This window comes from Macaca thibetana, chromosome 16 (assembly GCF_024542745.1).
Source record: "Macaca thibetana thibetana isolate TM-01 chromosome 16, ASM2454274v1, whole genome shotgun sequence".
NCBI classification, from domain to species: Eukaryota; Metazoa; Chordata; class Mammalia; order Primates; family Cercopithecidae; genus Macaca; species Macaca thibetana.
The window spans coordinates 24,913,471-24,929,898 of NC_065593.1; the positions used below are offsets into that span (position 1 = coordinate 24,913,471).

Below are 16,428 nucleotides of genomic sequence, written 5' to 3' on the forward strand. Positions count from 1 at the left end.
TTTACATACATTTATCTTTTACAATTCTCACAAACTTGCCCATAGTCCTGATTAAGAAATCTGAAACTCAGAAAGAATAAAGTGCTCCTTAAGATCATACTACTAAATATCAAACTAGGCCTGAAGACTTACTAATTTTTCTACTTCTATACTAGTATATCTTAGATTTTCTGCTATAGAATGTAATGAAATTAAACAATAGCAAGGTGCCTTTCTTTTTCATTTTAAATTATTTATCCTCCACATTAGCTTTATAATTTTTGATACTATTTCCTCTTTGTCTAACTGGAAACCTGCATAAAGGTGAGTTTATTAAGCACTTTGTATGTGCCAGGCATCATGTCAACTATGTTTTAAGAATGATCTTTAATTCTTACAATAATTATGCTTTTATAATCCTTATTTTGTAGTTAAGGAAATGAAAGCAAGAAGAATTTATGTGATTTGCATGAGACCACATAGTTAATAAATGGTAGGGCTGTGTTCAAAACTAGACAGTGAAACTTCAGAACCTAAGCTTTTAACCACTGTGTTTCACACCCTCCTGGAGGAATTAGCACAGAAGGATATATTTAGTCATTTTAAGATAATGTCAAGAGTTTCACAGTGAAATATAATGTGTAACTCAGCAGCCTCAGAATGATTTAATATACACATAAAACATAAAAAAACTGATTATTTAATATAAACACTGTAGTGCTTTGAGTCAGAATTTTGGAGAGACCGTTAAATTCAACTTCCTCACTATGTAAATGGGAGACTTAGTTCTGGAGAGTTGGGTAACTTATCCACGATAATACAGGTATCTTGTTTTCCAGGATTATTTTAACATTTTTATGCTGCCTTTTTTTCTTCACTTAAAGCATTAATCCCAAATCTAATTTTATTCTTAACTCTGTCTTGTTCAAGACACTTTATCTGTTTAGTGGGACTTTTTCATAGTTTGCTTGGAAATTAGGAATGCTGCTACAACTGTTATACCTTTCACCTGCTTTCTGCTGTTTTTTTTTTTCTCACATGTATATTACATACTCTTCCATTTGTTCCCCACTTGGTTGATTCAGCTTGTCGAGTCTTTATCCATACCAGTTGAAGCTATTTTTCATTTTACTATGAAGAATACTAGCTTGATTGCATTTACTGAATCTTAGAGAAAGTGCTCTTTAAAATGGGGTACTTTAAACGATTTTTTTCTTCTTTTATCAGAACCTCAAGTTTACAGAACCAATGATGGTAACATTATTGTCGTATTCCCTATTTCATTGGGAAAACTTTCAGTATGTCATCAGGAAATAAAACATTTGCTGTAGGTCTCTGGTAGATATTTGATGCTCATCTAAGGAAATTGTTTTCTTAGTTTGAGGGTTTTGTTGTTTATTTGTTTAAATGGTAAACTATATACAGAAAGAATACTACTTCATGACCATGTTGGTTTTATACCAATAATGTGAAGTCAGCTTAACTTTAGAAAATCAATTGCTGTGACTTCACATAAGTGGCATAAACCTAACATGAGCATAAAATGTTATCCTTTTCTTATGTTGTTGCATTTGGCTTACTGAAGTTTTTGAGAGTTTTTAAGTATTGAAGATTTTTGCATCATAAGTGAGACTGGGCAGAATAGGGTAGTTTTCCTTTTCTTTCACTATAATTACCCACATTGAAAAAGTCTGATAATACCAAGGTTTGGCGAGCCTTATACTATGAGCTAATATAATACTGTATACATTTTGTTCGTTTCTACTTCATTTTCTGTCCTGACAGATTAGTGTTTTCTTCATTCTATTTTCTTTGGGTTTATTTTGTTATTTTTCTAACTGTTTGAGATGGGTGCATAGCTCTCTGTTTTCTGTTCTTTCTCTTTTCTGATATATGCATTTAATGCTATATGTTTCCCTCTAAGTACTTCTGTAGCTGCGTCTTATAGATTTTGATAGGCAATATTTTTGTTGTTTCATGCAAAACATTTTCTGATTTGCATTATGATTTCTGGTTTGACCCATGTATTATTAATTTCTGAACATAACGGAGGTTTTTGATTACCTTTTTGTTATTCATTCCTGATGTGATTACTTTGTTTTTTTGCTTGTTTGTTTTTGGGGTTTTTTTGTTTTGTTTTGTTTTTGTTTTTGTTTTTGTTTTTGAGATGGAGTCTTGCTCTGTACGTAGGCTGGAGTGCAGTGGCTCACTGCAACCTCCACCTCCTGGATTCAAGTGATTCTTCTGCCTCAGCCTCCTTATAGCTGGGATTACAGGTGTGCACCACCATGCCCGGCTAATTTTTATATTTTTAGTAGAGACAGGGTTTCACCCTGTTGGCCAGGCTGGTCTCCTGATCTCAGGTGATCCACCCACCTTGGCCCCCCAAAGTGTTGGGGTTACAGGCATGAGCCACCACACCGAGTCCCTAACATGATTATTTTGGATTCCAAGACACTGCACTGTATTGTTTCATGCCTTTAAAACAGGTAGAGGTTTACTTTATGGTCCAGTATATAGTCAGTTTTTATAAATATTTCTTCTGTGTTTGAAAATGTTCTGTATTGATATAAAAATTAGCCGGGCCTGGTGGTGTGTGCACCTGTAGTCCCAGCTACTCAGGAGGCTGAGGCAGGAGAATCACTTGAACACAGGAGGTGGAGGTTGCGGTGAGCCAAGATGGTGCCATTGCACTCCAGCCTAGGCGACAGAGCAAGATTCTGAACCCCCCCAAAAAAAAGAAAAAAGAAAATGTTCTGTATGTGCCATTGGGCCAGTTGTGTTAATCCATATATATTCATACTGTGTTTTTGTTGTTGTTGTTTGTTGGTTGGTTGGTTTTTTTGTTTTGTGGGGTTTTTTTTTTTTGTCCATTCTGTTACTGAGAGGCATATGTTAAAATCTCTTGCTGTGATTGTGGATTTGTCTATTTTTCCTTGGATATCTGTTCAGTTTTTGCTTTATTTATGTTGCAACATAGTTAATAGTAACATACCTACTCAAGTGCTCCCCTACAGCTCTCCTCCCAACATATACAAAGGCATGTCATCAGTTTAAAACAGCCCTGGCCGGGCTCAGTGGCTCACGCATGTAATCCCGGCACTTCAGGAGGCCGAAGTGGGTAGATGATGAGGTCAGGAGTTCGAGAACAGCTTGACCAACATAGTGAAACCCCATGTCTACTAAAAATACAAAAAATTAGCCAGGTGTGGTGGCACGTACCTGTAATCCTAGCTACTCTGGAGGCTGAGGCAGGGGAATTGCTTGAACCCGGGAGGCGGAGGTTGCAGCGAGCCAAGATGGCGCCACTGCACACCAGCCGAGGCAACAGTGAGAGACTTCGTCTCAAAAAAAAAAACAGCCCTCAGTCTTCCTTTTCCCTTGCTTTTTGTTATTGTAGTGGTGATTATTTCTTAGATTCCATGTTTCCCTTTTTGTGTTATCCAGGCTGGTTTTGGGGAGTGAGCAGGAGTGCCATTTCAACATCTAGGCAGGAGAATCTTTCACTTTCTAAAGGTTGAGAAGTGAAAAAAATGAATTTCTTAATATTTTAAACAATATTCTAGAAAAAAGGTTTTTCAGTTAGCATGTGCATTATTCACAGTTTAAATGTTGGTATGTAAAAACCCGAGTCTATCAGATAGATTCTTTTGAATTACATCATCCTGTCACTTAAAAAGGATCCCTCTTGGGTTCTACATTAACCAATCTAGCAATTCAGGAAAAAGTTAAAGTGTATAGACTCTGTACTTCAGGAATTTACAACTGGGGGCAAAAGGCTAAGATTTGTAAAACAGGAAATGAAAACACCCATGCCTGGCATGGTGACTCAGGTGTGTAATCCCAGCACTTTGTAGGGGCGCTGAGGTAGGTGGATCATTTGAGCCCAGGAGTTCAAGACCAGCCTGAGCAACATGGTGAAACTCTGTCTCTACAAAACATATAAAAATTAGCCAGGCATGGTGGCACACGCCTATAGTCCCAGCTAGTTGGGCAGCTGAAGTGGGAGGACCACTTGAAGCCTGGGAGGCAGAGGTTGCAGTGAGCCAAGATTGCACCACTGCACTCTAGCCTGGGCGACAGAGCGAGACCCCATCTCTTAAAAGAAAAAAAAGAAAAATATATATAGTGTATTATTAAGGGCTAATTATTGCAGAATAGAATGTTCCTCAGTGTTTAGAAGAAAAATCATTGGGGGTTAGAGGCCTCAGAAATGGGCTCAAAGAAGAAGTAGGACTGGCCCTTAAACACTGGATAAGATTTTGATAGCTTGAAAGAGGAGAAAAAAACATCATTTAAGATGGAAGGAACATGATAAAGGCAGAGACTTTATGTTTGACAACTCTAAAAATGATAATGAAAGTTTAGTATATAATACAGGCCTGTCAAAACCAAGGTTAGGTGTTTCCATCGTACCTTTTGACCTTTTGATGTGGATAATTATATACAAATGAATAGATGATAATAATAGTTGATGTTTATTGAATACTTATTCTTTATCAGGCTCTAAGTGTTTTAAGTTTAGTCATTTAATTATAACAGCTTAGAATGTAAAGATAATCATTATTCTTTCTCTTCTAGATGAGGAAATTAAGGTACCAAAAGATTATAAACAAACTTGCCCAGAGTAATTAGTCAGTGTAGAGCCAGGATTCATACCCAGGCAGCCTGGCTCCAGAATTTATTCATATTTCGTATCTGAAATGTGATTGTAATTTTTATGATATATTTTCAATTTATGAACCATTCTCAAAAAACATAGATTTTGTTGTATCTATTGGCTGGCTCATATTTTTGAAACATGTTTAATTTTTTTTTTTTAAGACCAAACTGGAAATCCAGAAGGCCCTTGCAGAAGATGCTACTGTGTATGAATATGACAGTATTTATGATGAAATGCAGAAAAAAAAGGAGGAAAATAATCCCAAATTGCTTTTGGGGAAAGACCGAAAGGTTTGTTAGCTGAAATAACACACTTTCTTTGACCTTGACCTACATTTTGTGTTTTAATCTTATTTTAACATGAGAATGATCTGAGAAAAAGCTTTTAGGTATGTGAAGTGTGAAGAGTCCCTAATTGCAGATATTATAGATTTGATCTTAGAACTCAAGAAGTACTACGTGTATTATCCTAACAGGCCAAGTGAATTATCTAACAATTTTGTTTTTTGCTTTGAAACCTTTGCAAATAGTTTTTTGGAAACTTTTCCTTAGAATTCTAGTGTACCAAATTTGTACTGCTCCTGCCTTGTGTATGTTTATTTTTGTTTTATTATCCTCTCATTTTTTTTATTTCTTCCTAGCTGGTAACTGAATCATCTGCCTGCACCTATCATGATTTTATTTTCAGTGAGAAAAAAATGTGGGATGGGGAAAAACTGAAATAAGTTCAGATTTTCTTTCTATCAACTCTTGTTCTTTCACAAGCACAGGCTGATTTTAAGGGCATTTGCATCTGACAGTTACCTACTAGTAGAGTGATGGTATAAAATTATATTAAAGCTACTATTTTAAATAGTCATATTTCTACTAAATGTGAAAAACTAGCAGGAACTTTTCTGATTTTTTTTTAATTAAGAGAATATCAGAAAAAAGAAAAAAAATTATATTTAGTTTGATGTTTTTTTAAAGTTAAATCACATTATAAACAATTTCTATCTCTGCTACACCTAAATTTTTATTGAAAACAGTTTCAATATTAATCTTGCTAGTAAGTTTATATTGAATGTAGGGAAGACAATCTTATTTGGGCCGATCATTTCTATCTTAATGAATTCATTATAAAAATTGTAATATTAACAATTACTATTTTTTTACTCTTTTCGTAAATCTTTTTTATTTCCTTAGCCCAAGTATATTCACAACTTGCTAAAAGCTGTTGAGATCAGAAAAAAGGAACAGGAAAAAAGAATGGAAAAGAAAATCCAGAGAGAACGAGAAATGGAAAAGGGAGAGTTTGATGATAAAGAAGCATTTGTGACGTCTGCATATAAGAAAAAACTGCAAGAGAGAGCTGAGGAAGAAGAAAGAGAAAAGAGGGCTGCTGCACTGGAAGGTAACATGAAAGAGTGGGAAAGGCACAAGGAAACAGTAGCAGAATCTCTACCCTGTGGTTAGCTGTTTGCTCTGTCACTGAATTTTTGGGTTATGAATTTGTGATCATAATTTATGTTTAGGAATTCAAGACATGAGAAATATGGTATTATATAGTACTATAAAACAGAGAGGAAAGTTTAAAAACACAGTTGAACTCTTCAGTAACTATTATTTCTACTAGACTTAGTTCTCATTTTGTGGCTTTTGCCTTAGAACATGATTTGAAATGTAAAAACATTTATTACAAAGTATAACACCATGGCATTTGTCAGAAACAATATAAATATAATTTTAAACCCTAGTTACATTTTTCTGGAATGAGAAAATAATAGAGTAACACCACTCAAGGAGCATCAATGAGGCAATTAGAAAAAGAATAACATTAATTGAAGAAAGAATAAAAATTGGATGAATTAAGAATATCTTAATGCTTTAGTGCTTTCTGCTCATGATTATGTCTCAAGATCTAAGTAGAGTATGTATTTATAAAATACTTTTTTTTTTGAGACTGGGTTTCTGTCACCCAGGCTGGAGTGCAGTGGCTCAGCCATGGCTCACTGCGGCCCTGACCTCCCAGGCTCCAGTGATCCTCCCACCTCAGCCTCTTGGGTAGCTAGGACTATAGGAACATACCACTGTGTCTGGTTAATTTTTGTATTTTTTGTAGAGGTGGGGTCTCACTATGTTTCTAGGGCTGGTCTCAAACTCTTGGGCTCAAGTAATCTTCCTGCCTCAGCCTCCCAAAGTGTTGGCATTACAGGCATGACCCACCATGCCCAGCCCTGTAAATGCTTTAATTGACAAATGCTCATCAGCCTTTTTTTATTATTATTATTTTTTTATCTGAGACAGAGTCTCGCTCTGTCGCCCAGGCTGAAGTGCAGTCGTGTGATCTTGGCTCACTGCAACCTCTGCCTCCCGAGTTCAAGTAATTCTTATGCCTCAGCCTCCCAAGTAGCCGGGATTACAGGCATGTACCACCACACCTGGATAATTTTTATATTTTTAGTAGAGACGGAATTTTACCATGTTGGCCAGGTTTGTCTTGAACTCCTGAGCTCAGATGATCCACCCACCTTAGCCTCCCAAAGTTCTAGGATTACAGGTGTGAGCCACTGCGCCTGGCCTCTTCAGCTTTTAAGCAGAAGAAAACCAAGTCTGTAACATTCTGTCTAAGCATGTACTATGTGTTTAGAGTGCCAGTCAGCAGTCTTTCTATAAAGGACCAGATAGTATTTTAGTATTTATATTTTAAGACTTTAAATTTATAAATTCATATTTATGAATGCCAGATCGTATTCATACTTTAGGGCTTTTTGTATGTGTGATCTCTGTCGCAGTTACTCAGCTCTGCTTTTGTAGTACAAAAGCAGCTTTGGACAGTACATAAATGAACAGGGCTTTGTTTCAATAAAAATGTATTTACAAAAACAGGCAACAGGCCCAATTTGGCCTGTAGGATATAGTTTGCCAAATCCTGATCCAGAGAATAGTTTACACACTGTATGTTATATACTCTACGTCTGTAAAATGAAACTGCACTGTGCCTTATTGAATATATTCTAATTTTTGCTTTCCCTCTGTTAGCATGTTTGGATGTAACCAAGCAGAGAGATCTCAGTGGATTTTATAGGCACCTATTAAATCAAGCAGTTGGTGAAGAGGAAGTACCTAAATGCAGCTTTCGTGAAGCCAGGTGAGGAGATGTATATGATGTATATGAAATATTTTGAAGAAAGATACTGTTATAATAATCTGTGGTTGTGGGGTCATTTTAACCCTCTGAAAGATGGAAGATTACAACATTGCATATTGTGTTGTCAGCCAGCCTTACCTAATTGAATGAATGGCTAGAAATTTGCAGTTTCTTGATTTTAAAACCTACAGATTTAGTTTAAGATCATTTTTATTCTGCAGTTCACAGAAATTGTTACATTAAAACATAGTGATTGAGTTTAATATTATTGTAAAACCAAAGACAGACTTTTAATGTATAAAGTTTCTGAATTTTTAAGTGACTTACAAGTCTTAACAAGGGAGAGCAAAATCTTCAAGGGAAAGCAAAATCAAATTGTGGTTTTTTTCTTTTTCTTTTTTTTATTTTGAGATAGAGTCGCACTCTGTCGCCTAGGGTGGGATGGAGTACAGTGATTCAGTCATAGCTCACTGCAACCTTTGCCTCAGGGGCTCAAATGATCCTCCCAAGTAGCTGGGACTACAGGTGCAAGCCATCATGCCCAGCCAATTTTCTTTTGTGTTTTTTGTTTTTTTTTTTTGGTTTTTTGGTTTTTTTTTTTTTTTTTTGAGATGGAATGGAGTCTCGCTCTGTCGCCCAGGCTGGAGTGCAATGGCGCGATCTCAGCTCACTGCAACCTCTGCCTCCCAGGTTCAAGCGGTTTTCCTGCCTCAGCTTCCTGAGTAGCTGGGACTACAGGTGCATGCCACTATGCCCAGCTAATCTTTGTGTTTTTAGTAGAGATAGTTTCACCATGTTGGCCAGACTGATCTCGAATTCCTGACCTCAGGTGATACATCTGCCTTGGCCTCCCAAAGTGCTGCGATTATATGCGTGAGCCACCACGCCCAGCCTCTTTTTGTATTTTTGTTGTAGAGATGGGGCTTTATGTTGCCCAGGCTGGTCTTGAGCTCCTGGGCTTGAGTGATCCCTCCATCTCAGCCTCCCAAAGTGCTGGGATTACATGTATGAGCCACTGCACCTGGCTGCTTTTTTTTTTTTTTTTTTTAAATAAGAATATAGGTATTCCTCATGATCCTTAAAATGATTGGTGCCTGGTACCTTAAAATGATTTTGCTGTCAGAATTAAGGAGAAATTTGGAAAGAATTAGGTGTCTACAATGTAAGTCTTATATACATGTTCAGATAGTATATAAAAAGGAAAGTGATTTATTTTCAAAAATAGGACCCAGCCTTCATAAAATGTAAGACTTACATATCAGGGGCTAGAACAGCACTGTTCAGTATGTAGGCACTGGTCACGTGTAGCTACTTAATTTAAAGTAAATGAAGTAGGTTGAGCATGGTGGCTCACGCCTGTAATCCCAGCACTTTGGGAGGCTGAGGCAGGCGGATCATGAGGTCAGGAGATCGAGACCATCCTGGCCAACATGGTGAAACCTTGTCTCTACTAAAAATACAAAAATTAGCTAGGCGTGGTGGCACATGCCTGTAATCCCAGCTACTCGGGAGGTTGAGGCAGGAGAATTGCTTAAACCCGGAAGGCGGAGATTGCAGTGAGCTGAGATTGCACCACTGCACTCCAACCTGGCGACAGAGCTAGACTCCATCTCAAAAAATAAAATAAAATGGCTGGGCGCGGTGGCTTACTCCTGTAATCCCAGCACTTTGGGAGACCGAGGCGGGCGGATCACAAGGTCAGGAGATCGAGACCATCCTCGCTAACATGGTGAAATCCCATCTCTACTAAAAATACAAAAACAAAAAATTAGCTGGGCGTGGTGGCAGGAGCCTGTAGTCCCATCTTCTCGGGAGACTGAGGCCAGAGAAGGGCATGAACCCAGGAGACGGGGCTTGCAGTGAGCTGAGATTGCAGTGAGCTGAGATTGTGCCACTGCACTACAGCCTGGGCGACAGTGCAAGACTCTGTCTCAAAATAAATTAATTAATTAATTAATAATAAAATAAAATTAAAAATGTAAATAAAATTTAAAGTTTTGATCACAGTGGCCACATTTCAGATACTCAGTTGCCATATTTGGCTGATGGTTGCCATACTGGGACAGCTCAGATATGAACATTACCATTTCTTGAGGCATTTCTATTAGTGCTGGTCTAGAAGGTAAAGGATTAGAGGATTTTTGAATAAAGTTATAAGGTATTATAGGAGTGGTGAGATGATTATGCCATAAGTATGTAGCTGAAGATAAAAGAGTCTGTCCTAAGCAAAAAAAAAAAAAAAAATTAACAGAAACGGTTCTGAGTAGATCTGAGTCCGTGTTGCTAAGGAAGGGAAGAGGTAGGAGAATAAAATTAAGGTGAGGAGAGGAAGTTTATGCCCCACTCCCTCCCTGCGCTGCTAGGTTTTGATTATAAAATTGGTGAGAAGTATGAACCTAAGAAACTGTATTTGAAGATTCAGGTTTTGAATGGAAATTATACATTATGTCTTTGTATTAGAGTTTCATCTGGAAACTCTGTAATGTCGTTGACATAGTTGTACTTCTCAGAGTCTAATAATCAAATTCCTAACTGTTAGTGGGTCCTTTAGCCAAGATAGTTCTGCCAATAATTCCTGGAGAACCAAAGTTGTTGCAGCATTAGTGTGGTTAGTAAGTGATTAGTAAGAATCACTGAGTGATTCTTATTTACATTATACTCACTGTGTGAATAGTACAGAGTTAACTGTACTTGCCAGCTGGAACAACGTAAGTAATATAAATAATTTTAGTGCTGTTGATTCTAATGGACAAATTAATATATTTCCATTTTGTGATAGGTGCCAAGGAGTATATCAGGATACTAGTGCGTTTTTCATCATGAGAGAGAGTAAATATTTAGGATTATATTTGCCACTGTTTTGCTGTGCAGAGATTATCTTCATGTATTTCTAGGACTATTTTTATAATTTTTTGAAAAGAAAAAGGCCGAGCATGGTGGCTCACGCCTGTAATCCCTGCACTTTGGAAGGCTGAGGTGGTTGGATCACCTGAGGTCAAGAGTTTGAGACCAGTTTGGCCAATGTGGTGAAACCCCATCTCTATTAAAAATACAAAAATTAGCTGGGCGTGTTGGTGCAGGCCTGGAATCCCAGCTGCTCAGGAAGCTAAGGTGAGAGGATCACTTGAGCCTGGGAGGCGGAGGTTGCAGTGAACAAAGATTGTGCCTCTGCACTCCAGCCTGGGTGACAAACTGTCTCAAAATAAATAAGAAAGGAAACAAAAAATCTAAGAGTCACAACTTAAGCTTCATGTTGCGAAAACAGAACTTAGATTCAGAACATATCTTACTTTTCCCAATTATTCTTTGTCTTAGGCTTACCAAAAAATGAAGACCTGTACGAACCCTTGCCTGTAGGTTCTAGTAATATAGTAGACAAGGGCTAATTTTCTCTTTTCACTTCTACAAATATTGGACATGTTCTGAATGGTATGAATTTGAAATTACTAGTTTGCATAGACATCAGGACCTTTTTGCATTTGGATAATCAGATAGTGTATATCACTATAGGTGTATTGATTTGAGTATTGATAAAAATTATATGAACCCTTCATTTGCTTATTACAACTGATAATGTGGCATTTTTTCTGCCCTTTTTTGTTTTTAAGATCTGGTATAAAGGAAGAAAAATCAAGGGGCTACTCCAAAGAAGTAAGTTCAAAAAGCAGAATACCACAGGAGAAATGCATTCTTCAAACTGATGTGAAAGTAGAGAAAAACCCAGATGCAGACAGTGACTTTGATGCTAAGAGCAGTGAGGATGATGAAGTAGAAGAAACTAGAGTGAACTGCAGAAGGGAAAAGGTCATAGAGACTCCTGAGAATGACTCCAAGCACCACAGGAATCAAAACCACTCTCGGTCACCTAGTGAAGAAAGAGGGCACAGTGCCAGACACCACACGAAAGGATCACGAACATCGAGAGGACATGAGAAAAGGGAAGATCAGCACCAACAGAAGCAATCTAGAGACCAGGAGAACCATTACACTGACCGTGATTACTGGAAAGAAAGGGATTCTCATAGGCACAGAGAGGCCAGTCATAGAGATTCCCATTGGAAGAGGCATGAACAGGAAGATAAACCAAGGTCAAGGGACCAAAGAGAAAGAAGTGACAGAGTGTGGAAAAGGGAGAAAGACAGGGAGAAATATTCCCAAAGAGAACAAGAAAGAGATAGACAACAAAATGATCAGAACCGACACAGTGAGAAAGGAGAGAAGGAAGAGAAAAGCAAAGCAAAGGAAGAGCATATGAAAGTAAGGAAGGAAAGATATGAAAATAATGATAAATACAGAGATAGAGAAAAACGAGAAGTAAGTGTTCAATCTTCAGAAAGAAATCGAGATAGAAAGGAAAGCAGCCCAAATTCTAGGGCAAAGGATACATTTCTTGACCAAGAAATATCCAACAAAATGAGAAACATAGCAAAGGACAAAGAAAGAAACCAGGAGAAAGCCTCTAATTCTGAATCATCACTGGGAACAAAACACAGACTCACAGAGGAAAGGCAAGAGAAGGGTAAAGAACCAGACAGACCACCTGAGGCAGTGAGCAAGTTTGCAAAGCGGAACAATGAAGAAACTGTAATGTCAGCTAGAGACAGGTACTTGGCCAGGCAAATGGCGCGGGTTAATACAAAGACCTATATTGAGAAAGAAGATGATTGATGGCTACCCTAAGAGAAAGATAGTTTGGAGGGCATTTTAAATTTTATGTTCAAAATTTTAGGTTAAAATCAAAAGTCAGTCTTAAATTTTGGATGTGGATGTTTGGCTGAATTTATATATAGTATGTACTCATCATTACCACATTCTTTGTTGTATTCAAGAACTGTGAGAGTGTGCTAATTTCCTGTAGGTACATAATGAGGAAAATTGGCTCCACCACAACCATTAAAAAATAATTTTGGCCAGATATGGTAGCTCGTGCCTGTAATACCAGCATTTTGGGAGGCCAAGGCAGAAGGATCACTTGAGGCCAGGCATTCAAGACCAGCCTAGGCAGGATAATGAGACCTTTCCTCTATTTAAAAAACAAAAAGCCTGGCATGGTAGTGCATGCCTGTAGTCCCAGCTGTTCAAGAGGCCGAGGCAGGAAGATCACTTGAGCCTAGGAATTTGATGTTACAGTGAGCTGTGATCATACCACTGCACTCCAACCTGGGTGACAGAATGGGACCCTGTCTCTCAAAAAAAATTTTTTTAATAAATAATTTAACTCTTCTAATAATGTTTTGTTGCAGGAGCTGTTTGTTTTATAAATATTGTATTTAAGATAAAATACGGATTTGAAAAATAGAAAATATACTTTATGTTCTGAAATTTGTATTAAAGTGTAAAATGTGAATCATACATCTTGTCTAAATAGCTTACAGCATAGTTGGCTTAAATGAAAATAAAATGATATGCTTATACATTTTATGCATTTATTTTAAAGTAATTTTACTCATGTCACAGTTCATCTTTTTGCTTTTAGTAGAAATTAATTTGTAATTCTGAAACCTTGACAAGTTAGTAAATTGGTTATGTACGTAAATCACTTTTGGTTAAAGGTGAAGCTGTGGAGACATTAGCCTAAATGAAATTAGCTAAAGATCCAGGTGGCCTCTTTCTAAACATATCTTGTTTTACATACTCTGAAAAAGATAGTGCAGTTTATTACAAGTTCCACTTGTGTATAAAAATAAAACTAGTATCTTTCTCCTGAGTCTTTGAAACTCGGGAGAAATAATTATACACTGTAAATATTTTGTTTATGGGGAAAGATGAATGCTGTGGAGAAAATAGTTCTCTAATAGGTCTTCCCGTTACGAAAGTGCTGTTTATCTCTCTCGCAATACTTTATCATAAAGAGTTAGCACACTTTCTTATTTTTAGAAGGATAAACTTGGTTTAATAAGAATGCTGACTAGATGAAAAACATTATATATTAAGGGTCAGATTTAGCATTTATAAATCATTTTATTGTATTGTACCTTTAAAACCAGAAAGGAAAAGTCACAGGAAAGTTAACGCCCGAATCTGTGACTGATACATTGAATGTCAGTTACATCCTAATACTCTAAAGTCAGTCAGTGACAGTGACAAACTCCCAAAATCACTGACTTGGTGTACACAAAGGGAGCAACATAATGTAAGTATGGAAAGGTAAAAGGGTGACATCATGGAAGGACCATGAGTGACAGACAAAATCTTTAACTTTGGTGGGGAATATGGTTTCTTTGTTAGGATTGTTTTATAACTAGAGCCATGCATTGGGAAGATTAATTTGATCATAGGGTGCAAGGTAGTCCAGGAGGAGAGACTGATGTCAGAGACATCTGATGATAAACTCAGTTTCCCTCTCCCAGAGGGAAAAGCTCAGAGACTTTTACAAAGCAGCTTGGATCCTTAGATAGGAAAGCTATAAATTACTTTTATTAACTGACTTAATTTGACATAAATCAGTATGAGAGACTGCAAATGAAGAGTTTTCTTCTGTCTCCTACAAATATACAGAATGTTGGTTTTGCCTCTCTGGCATTCATTCCCCCCTTTTCCTGGTAACAGCACCTTGATTTGTCCTTGAGAAAACACACCTTTACTACCCTTAGTCCACGGGTTCAAATGGGGCAGAATAGCCTACAGGAAGGGTATGCAACTCAAGCTAGGCTGATGCTGGTCCTGTTGTCAGAATGTACAGAAAGATGTTTTCTGTTGTCTTTGCTGATTATGGCGATGAGGTAAGTCTTGAGTGTCATGAGAGAGTGCCTTGATGCCTGGCAAAAAAAAAGCCCACAAAAAAAGCCAAACTGAGAAGGACAAAAAACCTGATGATTGCTTTTGCATCTCTGGCTCTAGTGTAGCTTTTTTTTTTTTTTTTTTTTTTTTTTTTTTTTAAGACATTTAAACCAATACTTTTCCCTTTTTCTGTTACGTTAGTTTGAATTGGATTTCTGCTGTCACAACTCAAAAAGTCCTATTTGATACAAGGTTCCATTCATGATAGCTCTGTGCCAAAAATTACCAGAACACTCTTAGTAAATTGTTTTGTTGTATAATGTTTAAAGTGCACATGGAGTTTACAGCTTAATGGATTCACACAGTACACCTAGTTTAAAAAGACATTACCTGTGCCATAGAAGCTCCCCTTAAACTTCTTTCCCAGCCTACTCTTTCTGACTTTTAGCACCATAGAGTAGTTTCGCTTGTTTTCTAGAGTCTTTACTACTTCTCCATTCTGTTGATGGACATTGGTTATTTCTTTTTGGGTTGTGAATAATAATATCTCCAGGTAATATATCTTCTAGGTACATTCTTGTGCTTGTCTTCTAGTACATACATGTATGTTTTGGTTGGGTATTTCTGAGGAATGGAATTGCTGATTCATAGGGTATGCTCATGTTCTGCTTTAGCAGTTAACTACCAATCAGTTTTCGAAAATATTTGAACTAAAAGGCACTCCCTCCATCAATGTGTGAGAGTTCCAGTTGCCCCATATCTTGCTCACACTTGGTATTTGTCTTTTGGCTTTTTGTCTTTTAGCTACTCTGGTAGGTGTTGTGGTATCTCATGATTTCATTTTGTGGTTCCCTGATGGCTCTTATATCTTTATTAACATTTAACATTTCGGTATCTTGGCGAGGCAGGGGGTGGTATTTGTTTTTGAGACAGGGTCTTCCTCTGTCACCTAGGCTGGAGTGCAGTGATGTGATCATGGCTCACTGCAGCCTTGACCTCCCAGGGTGAAGCGATCCTCCCACCTCAGCCTTCCAAGTAGCTGAGACTACAGCTGCATGCCACCACGCCTGGCAAATTTTCTGTAGAGACGGGGTTTTGCTATGTTGTCTAGGCTGGTCTCAAATTCCTAGGCTCAAGCTATTCACCTGCCTCAGCTTCTCAAAGTGCTGGGATTACAGGTATTAACTACCTTTCCAGTCCCTGCTTTTTTTTTTGGGGGGGGGGGGTGGTGGAGAGGAACTCTCTGCCTTTTTCTTAATCCAGTACAGGTTTTGTTTTGTTTTGTTTTGGAGACGGAGTTTCCCTCTTGTTGCCCAGGCTGGAGTGCAGTGGCACGATCTCGGCCCACAGCAACTTCCACCTCCCAGGTTCAAGTGATTCTCCTGCCTTAGCCTCCCGAGTAGCTAGGATTACAGGCGCCTGCCATCATGCCTGGCTAATTTTGTATTTTTAGTAGAGACGGGGTTTCTCCACGTCAATCAGGCTGGTCTCGAACTCTCGACCTCAAGTGATCTGCCCGCCGCGGCCTCCCGAAGTGCTGGGATTACAGGCGTGAGCCACCTCGCCTGGCCCCGGTACAGGTTCTTCAAATATTCTAGATACGAGTTGTTTGTATGGACCTTCTCCCTCCCCTCTATGACTTTACCTTTTCACTGTCTTAACAGTATTTTTAATGAACAGATAGCTCTAATTTTACAAAGTTAATTAAAATTAATAAAATTTAAGATAAAGTTCCTCAGTTGCATTAGACATTTCAAATGCTCAACATGTGGCTGGTGGCTGCCACATAGGGCAGTGCAGGTTTACAGAACATTTCCACTGCAGAAAGTTATACTGGACAACATTTTCTAGAAGCATTATTGCCTATATTTCCCATTTAGATCTACAGTGCACTTGGAATTAATTTTTGTTTGTGGAGTAAGATAGGGATTAAGATT

The 16,428-nt window shown here is 37.8% G+C and overlaps 1 protein-coding gene across 2 annotated transcripts in view; it reads left to right on the forward strand.

The window, feature by feature from the left end:
* NSRP1 (nuclear speckle splicing regulatory protein 1) overlaps positions 1–13,190 on the forward strand; it is a 554,990-nt gene extending 541,800 nt beyond the window's left edge. For both annotated transcript variants that reach the window (XM_050763322.1, XM_050763323.1), the window contains 4 exons: positions 4,804–4,932; positions 5,827–6,034; positions 7,663–7,771; positions 11,380–13,190. In XM_050763322.1, the coding sequence (XP_050619279.1) occupies positions 4,804–4,932; positions 5,827–6,034; positions 7,663–7,771; positions 11,380–12,439 (1,506 nt within the window). In that variant the 3' untranslated portion in view covers positions 12,440–13,190. The remainder of the gene's footprint in view (positions 1–4,803; positions 4,933–5,826; positions 6,035–7,662; positions 7,772–11,379) is intronic.
* The last annotated feature ends 3,238 nt before the right edge of the window (positions 13,191–16,428 follow it).